Source organism: Anopheles nili, chromosome 2, assembly GCF_943737925.1.
Source record: "Anopheles nili chromosome 2, idAnoNiliSN_F5_01, whole genome shotgun sequence".
Classification (NCBI taxonomy): Eukaryota; Metazoa; Arthropoda; class Insecta; order Diptera; family Culicidae; genus Anopheles; species Anopheles nili.
The window spans coordinates 50,254,012-50,277,310 of NC_071291.1; the positions used below are offsets into that span (position 1 = coordinate 50,254,012).

Sequence of the window (23,299 nt, forward strand, 5' to 3'; positions counted from 1 at the left end):
GTGGAAAAAATGCTCAAGTGCTTTTTATTGCCAACGTCTTTGTTAACAACATCGAAGTTCCGAATATTCTCCAATGACAATTTAACCACAACTATGAATAAAATTCAATCACGTATGAATGAATGTCGTGTACGAACAGATGAAATCCATATCGAACAAATAAATAAATAAAATATGTGTATTCAAATATCACCTTTCTCACAAAATAGTATGGTAATAAATACTCTAACAAACATTAAAAAAAAACATAAAAGATAAATTTAAGTTGGACAGCAGTTTTCAGTAAAGTTTTATTAAAACATACAGCACAATGTATTCTTGGTATAAATAAAGAGGATATCTTTCAAAAATGTTGTATGCCTTTTTACATCAAATACTCTTTTTAAGTAATATGCGCATTTTTATCTAAACAAATCAGTGCAACAAATGTTTCTTCGTATTCTCAAAGAATCATATTTTTAACACTTAATTGTCCATGTGGCCTTCTTATTTACAATATCTGTAATCGTTACACTTGTTAGGCTTCAAATTTACACAATCTGGTACAATAGTATTAGAATGTTTTCGATAGTCATGTCATTCACGAATACGACAAGAAAATTATTTATCATGCTACTCTCCTCATTTTCTTTTTAAATTGAGCATTGAAATTATATCTCTCAACCCTATCTACAGTCCTAGTAGCTTCGTTCAAATGTCTTTTTCAATAAAAATGTCCATAAAACTAGGTACGATGCTGTTTTCGGTACTAAATACGCTATACTATTTATCCTTCCTATCCGTTTTCGACTACATTTAATGCTTCTCGCTTGTGCTGCGTAAATATTTTGTATTGTTTAATCCCCAGTTACTAAATAAAAATGAATTTGTATTATACAAACACATTTTTATCATTTTATTGCTGCTTATTGGCTTTTAATAATGTTTAAATCACTATTTTATCATACGAAGGTGGTGGTGTTTCTTCTGTTTCTTTTGTAGCTTCCGGTAAAAGTATCGCAATATGATACGGTGGTGGTGGGGCCACTGCATTAGCCATTGAAGCCTGCTGAATGTTTTCTGTACCAAGGCCCCCAAGAGGACCGCTTCCGACACTTCCATTTAGTAATGGTGAGGGGTGGCTGCTCATAATTTCGGCATTGTTCTAGTAATAAATGCAACACAATCATTAGATTGCAATAAGGCAGAATAGAATACACACGGCTTACCTGTAGAGAACCTTGTTCTGCATTAGAGACCGTTTCCGATATCACATTATTGCTAGAAATATGAACATCTCGTGGACGTCGCCACAAAGACACAGTACAAGCCGCCAGAAAGAAAGTTGCCGAAAACGCACAGAAAATCAGTACTTCTAATCCGGTTCCCTACAAAAGTATTACAAGAGCATGGATTAGTTCATATGGATATATATTTTAACTGTCTTAACGAACTTTAACTATCTGTTTTCTTTACCTGATGATCGAAATAAAACTTTGCCCCAGCTACAAATACAGTTGCAAGAGCTAGAGATGCCCACATGCCGCATTTCAAGTGAGCCGGAAGCAACTGAGCATCATGTCCTACATGGGATTGTACATGCTGACCAATACTGCTAATTCCCAAATTTATATTATTGTGATCGATATCGGCACCAGATGATTGTGTTGATGCACTTTTACAAAGATTAAAATAAAAAGAAAAATATAATTACCATTATCTCAATACAAATAGAGTTGTGTTTATGCACATTGTTATAAAATCGTGCATCGAAACTTGATACAATGTTACAAAATATTTAATAAACACGATTCAATCATTATATAATCCAAAAGCACTGCAATTAAGCCATTACTTAATTGTCTTCAAAAACAATTAAACTCTTTATGTTTACTTGTTAGTATTTTATTTAAAAATCAACAGAACTGCCGAAACTTTTCTAGTGACGTTTGAAAGGAAGATGTTCAGAATTATACGCTCGTTTGAGTGGAAGATTAGTGGGTTCATATCACTGGACAACTCAGCCCAGTATAATTCCTAACAATCCGTTCATAAGGACGCAAAACGGAGTGAGTACGTTGATGCGTCAACGAAAAACGTCCGGATAAGTGAATGGCAGGCGACAACGCTCGACCACAAGCGGTTCGGATTTCATTTCGGATTAGAGCAGGCCAAGACCGCTAAACAGTTGTGACGCCGAATAAGCAACGAATTTCTAACAAGTTATGCGGCCAGGTTCGCAAAGCATAATTTATATTATCTTTTCTCCTTCTTTAAAAATGGTTCATATACCAGTAAGACTAAGTAAGGCACATTCATTACGCTAAGATGACGCCTTATATGACTTGAAATTTTCACGTAACTGGGTAGTTAGTCCTGCGTACGAACCCGATACTGTCGTATGTTTGTGCCGCACGCTAACGCTTCGACTATCCCCGGCTTGCCCCCAAATAGTTATTACTTCCAGTAATACTACCAGTAATAATTACTACCAGTAATAATTACGTTACAAAAAAATCAGATTTCTTTTTTTTACGACCAAGAAACGTTACTACCAGTAATAATTACGTTACAAAAAACCATATTTCTTTTTTCTACGACCAAGATAACATTCTCCGAGAATGATTGCTGTAAAAGAACCTACATGAATGATTTGTTTCATCCAACGGTTCGAAACCTGATCACTGGTTTACAGTACGTGCGAACAACTTCGTCATTATGTATAATCCTATTCTGAATCTAATCCTCATGAATCTTGAGCATCACGTATCGCCATTCCTGGTAACTTACAAAAACGAAGCCGTGGTATCTTTGCAAAGCCACCTTTTAAAGAAGCTGAGCACACGTTATGATTCTGGAAACATGAATACTAGTGATTCGTTGCTAATACAGACTGTGGCTCAAGACTTAACTCTTACACCAATTATGGAATGAAACCCACACCATATTACTTTTCTCCAAAACTAAACAATCAGTGCCCCTAAGTGACGGTTGACCAACCGTCTTAAACGCACTGTCACCGTGGTACCACCTCTTTGCCACTCTGTTGCCACTCTCTAACACCTAAAATGCCGCGTCACCCAAAAAGTGGGTGACGAAAAATTCTTCAAGATGCCATGTCACTCATTTTTGGGTGCCGGTAAAATCGCTTGATTTTAAAATGCAGGTTTTGAATATTTAGAACAACTATTACTCCCAGTTATCAAATTTCTGGCCAAACAGAAATACGACTGAACGTAAAGAAAGCCAAAAATCATCACAAACGTAAAACGTGAAGAATTAGAGCCGGTGCAATCGTGGCTATGACATATAAGCAAGAAACGCTTGAATCATGGCATTCTATGGAATTTCCTAAACAACCGCTTGGCACGCAAGGTGTTAATAAGGAATTATTCAATAACGAATGCATTTTCCGCAACAAATACTTAAAAAATCAACAAATAACAAATGTTATATTTAACATAATTGATGTGTTTGGCAATAAACTGTACATTCTAAGTCATTATAATGACACAATTCTCCAAACTATGGAATGCTAAATACACCTTTTAGGGCGTATGTTATTCGTTCAATGCATATGTTAGTCGTAGAATAATAAAAATTAACTAAATTTGCAATCAGATAAGTGATACGTACAATTTTATGTTCTTCAACCATGATTCAACGTATTACTGCAACTAATATTATCAAATTACAGCGAACACTGAGTCATTTTTTTTCTATTTTTGTTTTATCATTTCTTAGCAAAAATACATATATTGAAATAAAGAGTAGCTCATTACAACTTCGAATAGCAATATTGTTTTCCAGCATGCTAGCCCCAATACCTACCTATAAATGTGGTTCATCGACACAGGTACGTGATAATTATGTGCATTTGATGAAGAACTTTGTTGTAAGCTGGGACTCGGTTGTGAATAAGTTGTTGGCGCTGATAGAATATTACTGTGCGAATTGTAGTGCCCGCTGGCGTGCAATTGCACTTGATGCACTTGCTGTTGGTTACCGTGTTGTGACTGCAAGGTCAGTGATTGATTTTGGGCAAGGTTTGGATTATGATGTGAATTATGCAGTTGCTGATGAAAATGCTGTTGTTGTACATGAGGTTGATGCTGATGTGGTTGTTGATGTTGGTGAGCAGTTGGTGGCTGAGTTTGTGGAGACGAATGATATGTCCCCGACGGTACAGACGGATTCGTTTGCGACTGTTGCTGCTGTTGTTGACGGTAAAAATGGGGTCGACTACAGTCGATCGTTTGAAACCGATGTATTGGGGTAACCATTGATTTACGGGGAACACGTCGAGGATGGCCGAATCCAAGACCACTGCCTCCGGACAAAGATGCTGCCACACGAGCTCGGCCGAAACCACACGTCTGAGATCGTTTATCAATCCAAAAATGCATTTCCTTGACCCTTTTGCTGTTCTCGTTTCTTCCTGGATCTCTCGGTTTCGCCTAAATCAGCTCTAAGCATTGTCTGTATTGCACTTGGCGTATTATCTACTGGTTGTGGTAAACATTGTAATCACTATCCATGTATCCAGACACACACAGGCATTGATATTTTTTACGCGAAGGTCTAAAAAAATATATGAACATGGCATGACAAAATACAATGTATATATAAACAAATAATGTACATACATAAATATATATATATATATATATATATATATATATATATATATATATATATATATATATATATATATATATTTATATACATATGTATATATATTTATATATATACATATATATATATATATATATATATATATATATATATATATATATATATATATATATATATATATATATATATATATATGTATATATATAAATATATATACATATGTATATAAATATATATATATAGATATATATATATATATATATATATATATATATATATATATATATATATATATATATATATATATATATATATATATATGTATATATATATATATATATATATATATATATATATATATAGATACATATATACATTTATATATATATATATATATATATATATATATATATATATATATATATATATATATATATATATATATATATATATATATATATATATATATATATATATATTTGTGTGTGTAAATATCCTATCTTGTTTCACTGAAATTTATCATATGTGCTTCGTCTTACTCAATCTTTTCTAAGTAACAATTATAACTGATTCTACTGAAATTTGGTATTTTTTGTCTTACTCAATACATACAGAATAGAAGATTCAGTTATCCCAGCGAGGAGTAAAACTATATTTTTCATCCAAAAAATCCTGTGTCAAATTAAAAAATTGCACCAAAGTTATTCGCAATGTTGCATCTGTTCTTCTTGACTCCCTCAAAAACACACGTAGCAACCGATTTGGTTTGAATTAAAGAGCAGCAAAGTTTCAGCACCCACGCTAGAGATCAAAGAGCATTTTCTATACAACCCCTTTCGTATCCCAGGAATCCCAAGCCATTTCCAGAAAATACAAATATCAATCAATACATACTATTATTCTTTTAAACTAGTATTCTCTTTCTTACGGGTCAGAGGTCAGAGCAGAAGACTACTTTCATAATACTAAAACCAAACAAACAAAAGCAAAAAAACACAAAAACAAATTATGGTGGTGAGCTTTGGTAAAATTTCATTCAAACCCATACGATTTAATTCACGACGTTGGGTGGCATGCACATCTTTCTTTTCTTTGGCATATTCTACTCCTACTTTGCATTAAGTTAATAAAACTCACTGACGAATGGTATGAAAATCCTCACATATTTTATACGGTGTATTTAATTATTGACTTCAAATATAAATTTAATTTGAAGTAAACGAGGTTGGAAATAAAAATCGACTTATTGGAATGAAAAATCAAAACAGGAGTAAAACTGATGAAAAAAGAAATTTATTGGCAAATAATATAAGTGATGAATAAGAAAGATAAACAAAGAAGAAAAAGAAAGAACTAGTCAATATTAGCCTAGTAAACATGGATAGAAGAAGCAGATAAACTAGCTGCCCAGACGCACAATTCTCAAAAACGACAGCCATCGTCATGCTTCCTACCACGGCACGTTGTAGCGGGCGTGGTCAAAAAGTCATAAAATCGACCATTTCCGATTGTTGCGATTTATAAACCATTCGACAGAAAATATTTATTAAGAGAACTCAAATAATCTATAGTTGTAAAAAATCTGGTGACTGAGTTATAAAACATCAAGATAAAAAAAATTGTTCAAAATGCTTCAAAAATGACGTTCTGATAGTAGATCTTTCGACAGAACATTGTTATTTTTCGCATACAAATATGTTTCACCTATCATTTTAAAGAATTTTATGTATTATTTTATGACTGCTTCAAAACATGATGTTGATGCAGCTAAAAATGAAATTTTATACGCATAATACGTCCACAAAATGGAAAAAAAGCTTTTCCAACCATGGTAAGGAATTAAAATAATTCTTAAATGTCGTATTTCCAGATAAAATATATGTTAATCCTTAAGTATTAAACTATTCATTTTTGAAAAATTTCCATCCAGCGTCGCCTACCGCAAGTTTTTTTTTGTAACTATATTTGGAGTGGAGGCGCCCAGTGAGTAGCTAACATGAGTTATTCCTAAATACGCTTATGTTATCTTAAGGGTCTAGAATAGGTACTATATCTCAATGAGCCTTTTATTATCTTAAAATGTTTCCAAGATTTCTCATGCTACAAATTCACCACGATAATTAAACAAATCATTGAAAATACGAGGCAACTTAAATTACTTATTGTTATGTAAGGGGCAACGTTTATCACCTTTCCTATCAACAAGGTTAACTATGCAAATCTTTAAATCACCACAAATCGCACCATTTGTTCCAGTACAGATATGCATACTAAGGAAAAAATTAACTATACTAAGGAACAGATCTAAATGTGTAGAAACTGAAATTGACTGACCATATCTTCGAAGCGCCTTATACGTTTGCACATGTTCTCTCTATTTAAAAAAACGCCTTAGTTTTGCGACATAACCAGTTGACACCTTGAATTGCAAATATGTCTTCCACTGGTATCAAAGTGTTTTTTCAAAATTTGCAAACAAACCATAGAGCTTGAAAAAATTAAGTGTTACTGTCTAGCCTCGTACAATCTGTAATTTAAGCTATACATCTGGTATGAAAGTTCAATTGCAGTACACAAGGTATTAGCAACTGCACATGCAGAAGATAAAATGTTACATTCTTCTGTTCGAATTGGTTATTTGAGAGAAGACGCCTAAAAGAGACGCTAATGATGTTTTACGGTTGACAAGACTGGCCATTCACGAAAATCATCTAGGGCCAAATAAGCCAAATAAGATTAAAATCAGATTTCTATATTACTTAGAAGAAAATGTGATTTCGATTATTTTTTTTATATTTGTATTCGTGTAAAGCCAGTTAATTGTACTGAAACTAATTAATTTTATTACAATTTTGATATTGTTGGCATTTATAATTTAAATTAAAGTGAATATATGTTGTGTTGTTTTTGGATGAATTGATACCATTTTTTCTTTGAAGTGACCAACATACTATCAAAGATATAGGCTTGATTGTAATGAACCTACGTATAGAGATCATATACCAGTTTAGATGATGAATTTGGGATTCAAACTATTTGAAAAGAAATACCTTTTCCTATTTTTTTAGCTTTTTTAAGAATTTTTTTTTGTTTCATACAAAACTATCAAAATTTAAAAATAATCACAATAATACAACGCCGTTTTTAAAGTAACTTTTTTAATATAAATCAAAATTTTGAAACGGATTTTAAACTATTTCCAAACTTTATAAGTAGCAAGATCGATATTTTACTCGAAATTAATCACTTTTAACATGACTTAATATATTGATTATTATAACATTCTTTAAAAACTGATAAAACAAAGTGCACAATGGTGCCGTCTGAAAGACTAAAACTGTAAAACACATATTATGTGTGTACAAACTAATTTCAGTATGATTTGAGCGTAATTTTTACGTATTTCTATGAAAACATATTTATGACCGCGGTTTGTTCAGGGCCACCCCATAGTGGCACGGCTTGAAACGAAGTATTCCTTGTACTAAATGCCATTTAGTAGAATGTGGAAAACGATATAGCAAACAGTTAGCTTTCCAATTAGCGAAGCAACAAGGAATGAGATAAGATTTATGATAATCAAACAAAAAAAGTGAAAGTAAGAAATAAATAAAACAACAATGACACAATTAGAAATTGAAGAAAAAGGTATAGATACATCTAAATTTGTTTTACCACATTAAAAAATCAGAAAAAGCAAAATCACAAAAGATTAGAAAAATTAACAATTGTCTTATTATATTATTCTTCAAATAAACGATCACTGAATTAACGAAAAAGCCATTGCCAAAAAAATAACACAATAAATGTAAAATATGTACATGTACCAAGTAGTATACATGACCACAAATATATGTTGATGTTGAAATTGAGAACAATTTACCATTAAAACTAGTGCCTTTTACAAACGCTTGTTGTTTTTCTAATCAGCATTTTTGCGAATTCTTTGCTATCGTAATACAATTGATCATTTTCTTCTTCACTATGGAATTTTCAGCTGCATCCATTAAACTACATTCATATCGGTACACCCGTCGTTCTCTTCTTCTATGCAAAATTTGTTGCACTGAATTGTTTTGAAAATGTTAAATAAACGGGTTGCATGAAACTGCTCTATGTCCCCTTCAACACAATGCGCATATGCACTATATTTCAGCTAAGTCGGACTACATTATTAATCACTTTTTAACTACACCACTTCACTGGTATTTTGAATACATATATATATATATATATATATATATATATATATATATATATATATATATATATATATATATATATATATATATATATATATATATATATATATATATATATATACTTTAATACTTTAATATATATATATATATATATATATATATATATATATATATATATATATATATATATATATATATATATATAATTTTATATACATATATATATATATATATATATATATATATATATATATATATATATATATATATATATATATATATATATATTATATATATATATATATATATATATATATATATATATATATACATATATATATATATATATATATATATATATATATATATATATATATATATATATATATATATATATATATATATATATATTAACTTTAATAAATTGTTAGTGTTGTTTAATCTCAACTAGTGATTAACTTATTTTCAAATTAATAAATTTTATGTAACTTATATCTCTTATAGCGAAATATGTTTTGTAAACACCATGTTCCCATTTACATAACCTTTCCTTATGAAATTTACGTACCTTAAAGCTTTAATTCCGATGTTCATTACTAAAATATACAAAACAACACAAGATCCGCATGAAGTAGTATCATCATCAACCAGTCCAGAAACGGGAGAAGATAACTCTTTAATCATCAATATCCTATTTCACTTCTCCATGAAGAGACAGTTTCACATGCTCTCAATCGCCAGGTAGAGGTGTTGAAGGAAGCAACAGCATTGCACTGTCCTCTGACAATATCGACACATATCGGCACATACCGATGCATATTGCCCCGTTTTAAATTCATCCGAGTCTACCGAACCATGATGACACTCATAGTACTTTTTCAGACGATTTTATTTTTTTAACTTATTATTACTCCGTTAAATTTACTTTTTTTCCATAGCTCAAACATTTCATCTTACTTTATTTATTTAAGTTGAACATATCTATGTATAGCAACGGTACTATTACACAAAAATGAAAAAGAGTATAGCTAAGAGTTCACCGGATGTCTATTATATATTTTCTATTTCAAACACAATAATGTAAAAATAAACATAATGGAATGCCCCTGATTTCACAGTATATCTCGTTCATCATTTTGCTAACTTTTCACTCATTTGGCAATGAAAGGTAATCCAAACTACATTGTACACAAAATGTCGAGAATCAAACTAGCTGGTAACAGATTTATATTTCGTTTTCGATGCGCTATGTGATTGGTTTTCTTCGTTCATGTTTGCGTCGAGAGCGCTGTCATGCTGTAGGATTCAATTTCCATACACAAAATGTGTTTCACATAGTGCTCACTCGTACTTTACTGTATAGTTCGTCCTGAAGGAGAATTACTTGAACAAGTAAATACAACACCAGGCTTATTCCTTGCTGAAAATTTATATTTCAGCTGGAGCTATCTGACATCCAAACACTTTTTCTCCACAATCGCTTCAATACTGTACGGTATGTGGTCCAAAAACACTGGTTCGTGGCAGAGTGATTGGCTGCTGTTGAGGATGCCTTGCTTTTTTATTTACGTATACACCTTACGAGACACTTGTCAATGCTCTCAGTAAACGGGTAGCACACGCTCTCTTCATCGCACTAAATACTCCCTAAATGCTTCTAGATTTCATTCTCTCTGATTTGCACTCAGCGTTTCCGATTAACAAATATAGTTTTAACATAGTGCATCTGTGCAATTGTGTATAGCAAAAACCTTTTGTATAACGTGCATTGCGTGTTATAAACGAAACACTTCAATGACATTGGTTTAATACTAAAGAAGATGTCGACTTTTTAATTTACTATTCCAATTCTTACTCGTATACGTATACGTTGTATAATAGAGAATAAACGCGATAAACACAATAAATAACAAAAAAAATTAGTTTCAGTAAATTGAACATAAATTTACTAACCAATTCCTTTTTCAAAACATACATCGAAACGTTTTCTATGGGATTTTTCGATGAAAAAAAGCATTGATAAAAGAAATTTTGTCTCTCAGCCGCTCTCCGGGTGAACTGAGGGTTGAAAAACAAATAGAATACTCTCGCGCAGAGCAACTCTAATGATTGAGAGAATTTTCGTCGTTTTTCATCCAACGAACACGTCGGATCATCAGTGAATGCAAAAATGACCTATCGACATGTTAATCCTTTTTTTGCGTTCCGAATTGCAGTGATATAAAATTTACTCATTCGTACGAACGCAAAATAATCGAGTATGAATACAGAGGTAATGTACATCATGTTTTAATTTTGTATTATTCTTTTTTCTATAATTATCAACTTTCGTGTGATGAGCATTTCATTTGATTGGCAATCAAATAAAATATTGTTGATGTTTAAAACCTTCTTCATTGTTATACACTTAGATTGTACTATCCTTGCATGTGTGATATATGTATTAATCAAGATTGATTGCTAAATTCTTTTTTCAAGCATTACACATCCAGTTGATTAAAAGTGCTTAATAAAGTGTTTTTTTTTTGCTTGCATACAAGCATCAATGATATGAGTTATGAGTTATCATTAGTTTAAACACCTCTAAATGACGTCATAAATTTTTATGCATATAAGATAAAATTATTTGGATTATGAAGAAATATAACATGTACAGATTGTCCATCTGTTACTTGGATGAAATGAGATACACAATTTCAATGCTATTAGCATGCCCAATGATAGGCGCATAATTCGTCATTTTTCTATTTCAATGAAACAAATAAAGTTTCGGCAGATGCAAAATATATAAAAGTCATAATTCAAGTATCATAACGAGCATGAAATTAAAGAATTGCCTATGAATAACTTTGTTCATGAATACTTTGGTTGCTGGATATTATGGATATGTTTGACAGGTTATCATACATGTGCATGAGATTACCGTTAAAAATCAAAGATAAAATTTTCTTTTCAAAAAAGTTTTAGGTATTCAAAGCCAGAAAGAAAATGAATCTCCCAAGAGACCACTGTGATTTATAACCCTACAATAATTTGCCTATTTTTTACTTCTTGTATTTTTCTTTTAGTACGTACTCTTCTCACTTTCTTTCTCTATCTCTCTCTTTCTTTCTTTCTCTATCTCTCTTCCTCTTTCTAGCTCTCCCTCTTGTCTTTTTTAGATCTTCAAATGTTTTTATCATAACTTTTTTAATATGTTACCGAGTTGTACTAAAGTAAACCGAGTTGTACTACAGTTTGTAAACATAAAAAGTAAGCAAAGTGAAATGGAGAAGAATGAAAGAAAAATAATAAAAAATATAAATAGAAATGAAAACGGAAACATGTCTTATAACATTTTAGTGTAATTCATTTTTACCATCATTTATCCCATAATGACACTCAATGCAATCAAACCTTGGCTTCACCAACGCAAGCTGAGCGTAATCCAACGAGGCCAATGTCTCACTGATAAGCTAACTCTCCCACCGAAATGTTTGTAAATTATGCATCCCGTACACATTCTGATTTCATCACATCAACACTATTCTCTGTCACAAACATTCAAAAGACTTTGCACGTGAACAGTTTTAAATTGTGCATGTACTGTGAACGTTATAGATTTTAGTATTACTATCATCTATTGTGGGTTTTAGTACTGCGATTCAACTGGGACGAGATACAAGAGATTGCGGAGGAGAGACTTTCACACTTAAGTACATATATGTATATATACAACTCGCGTAAGCCATCTTTTCAGTATTCAGTGTTTTTCGCCGGCAGTGGTTTAAGCAACCAACTTCAAAATGCAGGTATGTTGCGCAAAGTGCAAACTTAATCTTACTGATGTTTGTTCTACTACACAGAATCGAGAGGTTGTGACAATAATCTTATCGATATGAGTTCCTTCATTTTATGTATTCGTAACAACTGCACAGGGAGAGAAATGTTGAAGCATGAATATAAACGAATTGTTAGTTGCATTTTTGAAGTATTGTGAACCAAACAATTCCAAATCCGTTTAAACAACTAGGGTTTTTTTTTTTTTGGAGATTACAACATAAAACGAAGATAATTGTTACATAAAATGTGTTACAACTCTATTCATAAAGCTTAAAAAAGATTATTAATTTATTGACACTTTACATACCTGCTTGTCTTGATACTTTAAATAGACTACTGCTTCCGTGTCAACTTCCGAAAAACCAAGACCGACTGCCAAAAAGCTATGATATGCATTGAATATATCAGCTAAACAGTAACATGGTTCACGGTTTGCATGTACGAGACCTCAGAAATTGAACTCCTCCCTTCTCAAAAGTTCATTTGTTCACACAACTCTTCTATCATTTAATTTAAATTATAGATGCTATGAAGTATTTGTTCAAACGTACTAACAGTAATAATTTATGCATTTTGCATAGAGTATTTATAATTTGTTATTAATTAGAAATGAATGTATTACAGGAGCTTTGGTTCAAAGAAAATAACTATTTTCCCACGCAGTCTGAAAGGGAATGACATATTATATTGTGAATAATATATAAATTGTGAAAATGTATAATAAGTAGTCAGATATAAATGCTGGTAGAATGAAGTATTAGCCAATACGACAATGCATAACAGTAATGATAGGAATATGGATTGTAGTGAAACAACTAACAGATATGTTGGTTGATAGATATAGTGAAGGAGTGTACCGTGTATAAGGAGTAGAATAGAAGTAGAAAACATAAGCAGTAACAGGATAGATGAGCAAAAGAGTGCAAAATAATAGTTAAATGAAAAATCTAAGTACCAACTAGGGAAATGAAATGGTAGTATTTTCAAGGTTAGTAACGAGAACAATAAAACAAGGTGTAAATAGCTGATTTTACGTCTAAGCTATGAGGGACTGAATTGGCGAGAAACAAATGGAGTAAATGAATAGGAAATGTAAATATGAGGTTGTAGTCAGGGACAAGACGTAGCACAACAACAAAACTACTCATAACAACAACTGAACTAGTCAAAAAAGCGCTACCAGACTGGAACATGAAATTCATTAAATGTTTACTGAAATATGGGATAGTGATTCGATGCCTTGGGAATGTCATGTTGGGGTTAAAGATCGTCTATAGCATTCACATTTAATAACATACAATTTTGCATTTTATACAAAAACTCGCATTTGGTTATGTTTACATTGACTGGTGGTGACACCAACATATTGGTTTTTTGGTTTGAATCGTTAACCTTCAACCAACGGATTTTAGCCACCTGCGCCATCCCACCGTACCCTTTTAATTTGTAACAGACAAGTATACTTGCGATTTCTTTGTCATCAGCATACACTAGAATTTAGATTAACTAAAAGAACCTAGGCGACTCAAAAAAGATTACCACTGGCTTACACCATACATAAGTCTTAGAGAGCTCATTCACAATGTTGCTATGTTTAAATAGATCAAACGTAACATTCACTTCCCGTTTGAACCAAATGCCATGCCAACTGATTAAAACATATGCTTTGATAAAGCTGTTACGAGTATGCAAACATTACAAATTTTAGTAATTCTGTAATGGGCTCTACCTAGCTCGGAACGTACACACTGTTTCAGATGGATCTGATGAAAGACAGATGTCCTTACCTCTAGCCTTATAGGATCACAGACCTTTCAAAACTCACAAACTATCAAGTATTTTGCACCTCAGGGCTAAATTAGTAGGACCATAGTATAGGAAAATTTTGAATGAAATTTTGGTAAAAATTAAATGCAAATAAACACCAAACAAACGTATTTTACCGAGATTGAGGAACCAAAATATTTTGACGTGGTCGGAAATCCATTCCAAATCAATTTTGGCTTTTCCAATACTGAAGCGTTTATGCAACACCGTGCAAACAAGAAAAATAATTGCTGTCCATCGCTTGCACCGAGCAGCACAGGTAAAAACGCTCAAATGTTGAATGTGACAATTCGTAAAATGTTGATAGATTTCATCAAGCGTTTTATCTATCAGCGAGAACGAAAAGGAAATAAAAACGCTTAAGTGTTGATATGATTCAATTACATGTAGATCAAAACAAAACTAAATGTGTGTACAAAGCTGCTTATAGTTTGTTGATATTGTTACAATTTTAAACAGTAATATATTCAAAAGTTTACTACTAAACATTTAATAACATATCTGTCATAAATGTGAAATTGAACTAGTAAAGTTGTAGATAATTGAGATCCTCAGATCGGTTCGTGCAGTTTTAAAAAGAAACGTGTAACATCAAATAAATATAGATGACTTATCTTCTTTGCACCATTTAGTTTGATAAACAGGAAATGAGTGAGTTTTCGGTGCTATTGCTTATATCAAATCAAATGTAAACTACTTCAAAAACTTTTAAGAAACTTACACAAATAAGTTATAATTATTCCATCTGTGGTTTCTTATGTTTCCTGAGTTAATTGCTGCAATTTTTAGCTTTCAATCGAATCTTTTCAATGTATATACAATAAGCAAATATGTTCATTCAACTCCTGTTGGCGAATACTGAATATGAAGGTTTTTAATCTTTTTGCGATTGTCTTTTTATTATTTTAGAATTAAAACACCATTTTTGTAATCCAAAATAACATAAATGATTGAATTTTTTTCAGATTTCTGGCGAAATGTCTCTTACACATCGGAGCAAATTGTTCAACAAACTGAAAATGGCTTGTAATGATAACTGGTCCACTCCTTTTTGCAATTGCGAATATCCCGAAGAGACGCGATGGAAAAAATCGACTAAGAAAATCGCTAAATGCAAATGTGGCGAAGATATTTCAAAAAGATTGGACTGGACATGGGATGCAATAACGTCGACCGAAATTATTGTTTCCGGAGCCGAAGTAATTTTTCATCCCGTTTATAGTCAGGGTACAACAATGGTACGCGGCAATGAACCATTAAAACGAGGAAGGCATCACTATTGGGAATTAAAAATGCTATCGCCACTATCAGGAACAGACGTTGTAAGTAATGAATCTTCCCAAATCATTTGAAATTTCTCTTTCGAAATCAAGATTGCGATTTATTATCAAAAAATAATTAATGTATATATATGTATATATATATATATATATATATATATATATATATATATATATATATATATATATATATATATATATATATATATATATATATATATATATATATATATATATAAGTTATTAACATTCTGGTTTTATACAGCGATAAAAGCAAATTAATTGTCCTCTAATCTGGTATACAAAATTCTTCCCTTACTGCACCGCATCCTTGGGCCAGCTGAGAAAAGAAAGTACCTGCTGGACACTCGCGCGTAATCATATTTCCTCCTATACATTCGTAGTGACGCCGACAACTAAAGGGAAACTCCGTCAGTGGTGGACGTAACAAAATACCGTTTATCAAACCCGCGCAAATATTGATGGCTTCGGTAGGATCACATGTATTAACGCAGCGTTGTGCTCGTTGACTGAAAAATCGTCCCATGGGACAACGCCATTCGTGTTCAGTTCCATGATGACAAGAAATGTATTCGTTGCATATCTCCGGTAGTGGAAATCTAATTTTCATTCCACTCGGTATACCATCACAGAAGAAGGCACTAGCTCCGCCAATAATTTGGAGGATTCCAATAATTCCTAATACCAGTCCTGTATTTTTAAATTGAGACATAACTATGAGACTACGGTCTTCATAAAAAAATTCTCACAATCATACCTACCTTTCATTGCTACTCTTCTGCCAGACCAATTACAAATCACTGATCTCTTGCAGTACGTAGACATGTTTAGTTAAACGTGTACACCAATTAGATCCTTATCAGCTTTATCGTGTCCTATTCCAGAAAAGTACAGTTTATCACAACTGTGCTTTGATAAACAACAAAAACATTTACTGGCTATAAAGTCTCATACTGACCTCGATAACAATTATTTATTACATGCAACCCTTTATCTGATAATTTTTTCATTATAATTTAAAACTTTTCAAATACTTAACTATACATAGTAAAACATTCTATTTTCATATTATATTCAACGATATAAAATGATATTGTTCTATTACATCCAAATCGTAGACAAATTACTTAACAGATTTTCAAAATCATTTTCTTCACTGAATATAAGAATTGATCCTCCGTCTTCAAGGTCTGGTAACAGATCGTGACGAAAATCTAAGGAGAATGTGATTGTATTAGATAGGTTTTATTGTGCTGGAAGCTTGCTCACATCAATAGAAACATTGATTTTCTATTATATTTTATGAATTACCCTTTTCATATATCAGATTATCTGAGAAAGTTATCTGAAAATAACAATCACCGTTTGATTCCGTAAGGTCTGTAATAATTTTTGTCATCATTATCGTATAAATTATGTTAATCACTTTACGTTTTAAAACATTTTTAAATTTATTTAATCGGCTTCGTTAACATTCGGCCTGATTAAACCCACAAGCCTGGTTAAGCTGCGAAAATAAGAATCCGGGAGGACATGTATTTGCAAACATGTTACCTCCAAAACATGTGTAATATTTCTGGCAATTCGGAGGCTCTGTAGGAGGAACACGAATGAATACACCATCAGGAATACCGGCGCACCATAGGTCTGAAAGCATCAGAAACGAGCCATAAAAATCTTTGTTTTTGCCCTGAAAGCATTTTTCCTAGAACTTAGTAGTTACCTCTTTCCACCGGACAGATATTTTCACACTGCTGATTTCGTGGGTTAAAAAATTCCCCTGGTGGGCAAAACCACTCATGAACAGTTTCATGCTGGCAGGCATAGAAGCGATTACATTGCGTAGGATCGTCGTACATTAGTAATGTTCCTCCAGGTATACCATCACATCGTGCTGCCAGAGTTCTTTGCAGTTGTGTTGAAACGCAAAATGCGATGAATGCTAAGATGTAAAAAAACCTTAATTCACTTGCCATTTTAACAACCGGAGCGTTGCTGACTGTTTCGTTCAAATTGTTATGCGTAAATGCCGGGGAAAGAACTTAATTCAAGCGTATTTTGTTAATCAGACGTAGATATCTCTCTTACGTCAGCAGTTTCGCCAGACAGTGGATTTCCGGAAGAAAAAATTTATCGATGAAACCGGCGAACACCAGTCGCTATGATTTACAGCTTTATTGCCTTGAAGTGTGAAAACGAGATTTTGAGGATTGTTTGATATGGTAAATTCCAAACGGTGCAAGCTATAACGGTGTAGATTGCGTCAAATCCATTATTCTATTATCTTTAGGATGAAAGGACGAACATTCTTAAATATTACCACTTACTACTAATATGTGCATTCTCCCTCTGAGTATAGCTGAAACAATATTTACATTCATGATGGTACTATATTTTTATGTCATAAAATTTTGGTAACGCATACATTACTAATATCCTTTCGCTGTTTTAATTTGTTTATAGATGTTCGGCATCGGAACTGATAAGGTAGATCTACGGCGGCATCGATTTTCTTTTTCTAGTGCGCTTGGTATCGACAATCAATCATGGGGTTATTCCTATCGTGGTTTAGCGCAACACAATGGCCAACTGAAGTATTATGGGAAGAAATTTAGCCGTGGCCGTATTATAGGGATTTATGTCGATATGTGTCGCGGTACATTGGAGTATTTTCTTAATCGGCGATCTCTTGGTCGAGCATATACGAATATTCCAACCGAAGAAGATGTAAAGATATATCCCATGGTGTCTTCTACATCCGCCAAATCGTCTATTAAGCTGATAAACGCTGCTTCCTATGAGGATAACCTTCGATTCCACTGTATGAAAATAATATGCAAGTACCCAAAGCTGCTGGAAGAAGTCTACGCAATACCGGGATTAAAAAGGACTGCACAAGATTTGTGGTTCTTACAGCTCAAGGAACCAAAGATTGCCGCCGAATTTGAGCGCAATAATTTACATTTGGCCGATGAGGCAGTTCTTTGTGGAACGAAAATGAGACATTTAAATTCAACACAAACGAATTATAACGTATCTACCAAGGACTTGGAAATCAATACTGAATCGCAGATCTACGATAACTTAATGCAAAAAGAAGATTGAAGCAGAATCAAAATTTCTGTGAAAAGTATCGAGAATCATTACACCAACACCAGAGAATCCATGAGTGAGGTAGTTGAATTGTCTGTTACGCTTTTAGTTTTTTTTTGAATTCGTAAAAAAATATTTACAACGCTATTTAATGTTATCCAAGCAAAAAAAGTTGAGCTTTGCATTAAATTTTGTACCATTTATTCACTAGGTATGCTAGAGATCGAATGAAAGTGCACACGATATTCATTTTAATTGAAAGCCAATCACACTACTGCCTGTTCGGCCCCCAAAGGTAGCCAAAAAACACTATGTGATAACATGTCTAGACTGGTAGTCTATTCGCCAGCCACCTCGAAAGTAAAACGAGGTTAAACAATAAATACCATTGAATTTTCAATGAATACGGTCAGAACATTTGTTCTTAGTATACTAACTGTTATCCTTGAAAAGTGAGCAAGGTTAATGCATGTACAATAAATATCAATAAAGTTTATAATTAAAGATAATCCCAACACTACCATTTAATTCAGAAAAAATCGTTAGATTGTGTTACTAACATTTTGTTGTAAAATTTTGCAGACAGTAAAATAACATATATATATTTAGTAAAACTGTTCCACGATCTTGAACGTGATTCATAAATTCCTTAAATATCGCTAATCTGATATTTAAATAAAGATAAACAAGGTAAACTGATGTAAACTTCACCTATCTTGGCCTAGAAGACAGTACTGTCAAAAGTACTTAATTCGAAAAACGCACAGGGGGCACGCAAACAATATATACAACAATATAACAATATAACAATACAATATACTACAGTCAGAGGAAACATCTTCACTCAAACTACCTGTCGACATCTACTCGTCCTTTGAGACTTTGTTCCAAACTGACAAACCCCTCTTAACCGCATTTGAAAAAAAATGCTTATTGTATTGCGATTCATTCTCCCCAAGCTCCTTTAAGATAGCCACTTTAATAAAAAACTATCGGACTACCCAGCCCGTAAAGTCCGGTCATGCTGCTCACAAAGACAGAACAGGCGTTGTAGTACCAAACATACAATACATCTATTACTTTATTTTCAGTGAAAACGATTTTCTGCTCCTACGTACTTTTTTCATATCTTTAGATACCGTACCGTAATTCCATAATTGAAATATAAATGACTATTTTTTCAAAGGACGACATATAACATCATTTGAGATCGATAAAAATCATTTGATTGTTTTCAATCCTGCTCAGTTTTAATAAGCAATCAAAAGGATCCCAAAATGTGTTGAATAAAAAGGTTAATGACTCCTTCAGATATTTTGGAAGTTATAATACAGTTTGTTTCAGATAATTTGGCAGTTATAATACAGGGGGAGTTCGATAGCCAAGAAAGTAAGTTAGTAAGTCATGAATGCCTTGGCTAATCATAGCAAGGTAGCCCATGTCAGTACGACGTTCTCAATTGTGAGCGGGCCAATAGAGAAGAAGAATACAGTTTGAATAGTAAATGTGTTTACTTAAAGTGATTATATCAAATCAATTTATATGTACAACACGGATGGACTATATTTTCTAAATAATATAAAAATATGATCCATGTTCTTCATATTTACTGTTGCCTGTACTAGTGTACTGAACTAAAACCTGTGCTTTTTTTTTTTGAAACTAAAAACGCTAAAGATCTGGGCTTCGGATTAGAATTCAGATTGAATGATTTTATGGTTTCAACAAAACGGTACTATCTTATCAATACAATTCATCCTCGATTACTTCAAGAATTTAAGCTTATCTTACACCTATAAACGAACGGTCGATTGAATTTTTGCATATATTTGAGATTAGGTTGGGGTGCGTTGAAAATGTGGTTTCAATAATTACAAACAGTTGCAAAAGTGTGCTTTTAGGTAACGAAATAACAGATGTAAAACAAAGAAAAATAATGTGTTGCAAGACAGGTTAGGTGACGAAATAACAGAGAAAAAAAACTATAGAGGAAATCAAACAAAACAAAAAAACAACAAAAAGAACAAAAATTGAAATTTTGTTGATTGGGTTTTATTAGATTGAGCTACCAGAAAAAGAATAAGAAAGTATAAAGGTGAGAGATCAGATGTAAGATTTTCGAAAGCTAAGGTGAACGTCATGTGACCTGTTAGGAACCAAGCTTTACTTTATCTTTTTGCTTTCTATTCACTCTATCAATTCCTTTACACTATGTAATTAAAAGAAAGAGTAAGAATAAGAATCCAAGGACAATGGAATATATGGACAGGATGGATGAGGTGAAGGACAGGTAATAGATTTTGCGGATACATGGCTAGAGAGACGATGCAACGCTTTATCACAAGTTATCCATTGACACTAGCTGTTGGTTACCAGATGATTGATATAAATTCATAAGCTGATATTGAAATTGATATAAATTTCATAAGCATAAAGCATATTTCAGTTGTTTGCTTTATGCAAAAATTAAAGAAACGTTCATGTTTACAAAAATGACAAAAATTTCTACGGTATGGTTTGCAAATTGTACACCCTCATAGAGTTTTGTAGATCCTACTGAAAACAAAATAGCTATGTGCATTGTCAACAACCTCAAAGCGACCAAAATTACTTCCTGACGACAAAAAGAAGAAGAATCTCAGTAATTAGCTATTTGCATGACAGCTATTTACGATCGAACTCTCTACTTCTATCTTTCTTTCCCTGCCCATAGTCAAAAACTCGTTCATAGAAGTTTCATTATGCATGTTGTTGAAGCATTTGTCATAAACGCTTTAAATCCGTACATTAGCGAGTGTTTCTTGGGCGTGAAAGTATCAAGCGTTGCTGATGCGTTTCAACCGATCAAATGACATTTTGACCAAGGAAAGCAGTGTAATTTTTCACAGAGTCAAATCGAGAAGGAGCGTGATAACTAAGAAATAGTGTATTGAGAAACCGTTTCGGGATGGCATCGCTGGTGAATAGTGTTCGAGGCTTGACTTGCCGGAATACGTCGCTGCTCCGCTGCATGCTTTTGCGATCGGTGTCTTCTTCGGCCACCGCGGTGCGAAGAGATCGGTGTAATCAGAAGATTTTGACAGCCCCGGCCGGAGCTCCGCATCCTGCGCTGCTCTCCCCCTTTGAGGTTAGAAACCTTGTGTCTTGTTGTTCCGCTGCTTCAAACCGGAGCACCATTTATGTAACACAATTTTTGCCGCAGCCGAAAGTATGGAACGTGCACCGATTCTACAGCTCAAAACCGAACGTTGATGAGATCAAACAACGTGTGCTCAAAGTTGTCGGGGCTTACGATAAAATTTCATCGGACAAGGTGCGATTCCTGGGCGATTTGATTAGTTTTGTTTTTTCTTCTCTTCTATTTCCCCCTCCCTCAATCCTGTCTTAGCAAAATGGTCAATGGCAACTAGAGATAATTAGAAAATACAGTGCTAAAGAACCGCTGACGCTTCAGCTCATCAAAGAACGGGTTCTTCTGGTGCTCAAGCTATACGACAAAGTAAATCCAGAGAAGGTAAGTTTTTGGATGTTTTAGGTTTCATGTTGGCGTTTTGTTTTTCAATTTTTAAAACGCTGAATGTCTTAAGCCGGTTCCTTGGTGTATCTTGTTGCCAATGATTATTTTTGCGATCCTTCGCGTATTAGAATATGCATTAATTTCATATTTGTGTCCTAAATATTCCATTACAGCTGTCACTGGAATCGCACTTTATTAACGACCTCGGACTAGATTCGTTGGATCATGTTGAAGTGATAATGGCCATGGAAGACGAATTTGGTAAGAATGTAAAAATATTTGTTTAAAATCATTGTGTATAACATTTATTTGGGTCCCATTTCAGGATTTGAAATTCCCGATGGCGATGCAGAAAAGCTTTTTAGACCTGCCGACATTGTCCAGTACATCGCTGACAAAGAGGATATCTATGAATAAGATGTTCATGTGGAGCTGCTGTAGATGCTAGTTTGACAAACCGAAGAATGGAGGTGAAAATGAAAATCAGATACGAAGTAAAACTTCGGGCAAAAGCGTGCTATAACAAAAAAGGAACCAAGTAGAAGTAAAACATAAACTTCAAACGGTACAACTAGCCGCATATAGAACATAACAACATAACTAATGAAATATAAGAAGTCCCCGTAATGCAGAGTCCTTTAGAAAGACAACAATTAATACAATAAAATGTATCTGATGTATCACCGATCCCGTCAAAATAATATCTTAGCACCGAAGTCGTTTTTATTTCTTTACAACCAGAATTAATGTAGGTTAGTTGTAGTTTTACTTTTATAAGCAAATTTAAAGAAGAACGAATTAATTGTAACGCACTGGTCGTAGAATTGATGTAAATGAACGTTGTTAGATAAAGCATAATTGTGATAATAAAGATAGAACCGCATTATATCTTCTCCAACGTTGATTAAGACCGCAGAAGAAAT

The 23,299-nt window shown here is 33.0% G+C and overlaps 3 protein-coding genes across 4 annotated transcripts; 2 read left to right on the plus strand and 1 right to left on the minus strand.

Moving 5' to 3' along the window:
- Positions 1-270: 270 nt before the first annotated feature.
- LOC128720991 (uncharacterized) lies at positions 271-4,385 on the minus strand. Its single transcript, XM_053814691.1, has 4 exons — positions 3,811-4,385; positions 1,456-1,654; positions 1,209-1,367; positions 271-1,144 (listed from the first exon to the last, which is right to left on the minus strand). Exons 1-4 carry the CDS (start codon positions 4,383-4,385, stop codon positions 926-928), a joined length of 1,152 nt encoding a protein of 383 aa, XP_053670666.1. The 3' UTR covers positions 271-925.
- A 10,645-nt stretch (positions 4,386-15,030) lies between these two features.
- LOC128720992 (SPRY domain-containing SOCS box protein 3) lies at positions 15,031-18,893 on the plus strand. The gene is made up of 3 exons (XM_053814692.1): positions 15,031-15,116; positions 15,431-15,787; positions 18,230-18,893. The coding sequence occupies exons 2-3, from the start codon at positions 15,443-15,445 to the stop codon at positions 18,869-18,871; spliced, it is 987 nt and encodes a 328-aa protein (XP_053670667.1). The 5' UTR covers positions 15,031-15,116; positions 15,431-15,442; the 3' UTR covers positions 18,872-18,893.
- A 2,846-nt stretch (positions 18,894-21,739) lies between these two features.
- On the plus strand, positions 21,740-23,117 carry LOC128721000 (acyl carrier protein, mitochondrial). 2 transcript variants are annotated; one of them, XM_053814701.1, is made up of 5 exons: positions 21,740-21,986; positions 22,062-22,067; positions 22,248-22,373; positions 22,550-22,637; positions 22,702-23,117. In XM_053814701.1, exons 1-5 carry the CDS (start codon positions 21,807-21,809, stop codon positions 22,791-22,793), a joined length of 492 nt encoding a protein of 163 aa, XP_053670676.1. In that variant the 5' UTR covers positions 21,740-21,806; the 3' UTR covers positions 22,794-23,117. The 2 variants fall into 2 exon arrangements, with proteins under 2 accessions (XP_053670676.1, XP_053670674.1); XM_053814699.1 differs by lacking the exon at positions 22,062-22,067 and having other exon boundaries at positions 22,702-23,114.
- The last annotated feature ends 182 nt before the right edge of the window (positions 23,118-23,299 follow it).

Coding starts and splice junctions, on each gene's coding strand:
- LOC128720991 (XM_053814691.1), bottom strand. CDS start 4,385: ATGCATTTTTGGATTGATAAACGATCTCAGACGTGTGGTTTCGGCCGA. Junction 1,655..3,810: donor TCGATGAACCACATTTATAG/GTAGGTATTGGG, acceptor TCTTTGTAAAAG/TGCATCAACACAATCATCTG. Junction 1,368..1,455: donor AGTTTTATTTCGATCATCAG/GTAAAGAAAACA, acceptor ATACTTTTGTAG/GGAACCGGATTAGAAGTACT.
- LOC128720992 (XM_053814692.1), top strand. CDS start 15,443: ATGTCTCTTACACATCGGAGCAAATTGTTCAACAAACTGAAAATGGCT. Junction 15,788..18,229: donor CACTATCAGGAACAGACGTT/GTAAGTAATGAA, acceptor ATTTGTTTATAG/ATGTTCGGCATCGGAACTGA.
- LOC128721000 (XM_053814701.1), top strand. CDS start 21,807: ATGGCATCGCTGGTGAATAGTGTTCGAGGCTTGACTTGCCGGAATACG. Junction 22,374..22,549: donor ACAAAGTAAATCCAGAGAAG/GTAAGTTTTTGG, acceptor ATTCCATTACAG/CTGTCACTGGAATCGCACTT. Junction 22,638..22,701: donor GGCCATGGAAGACGAATTTG/GTAAGAATGTAA, acceptor GTCCCATTTCAG/GATTTGAAATTCCCGATGGC.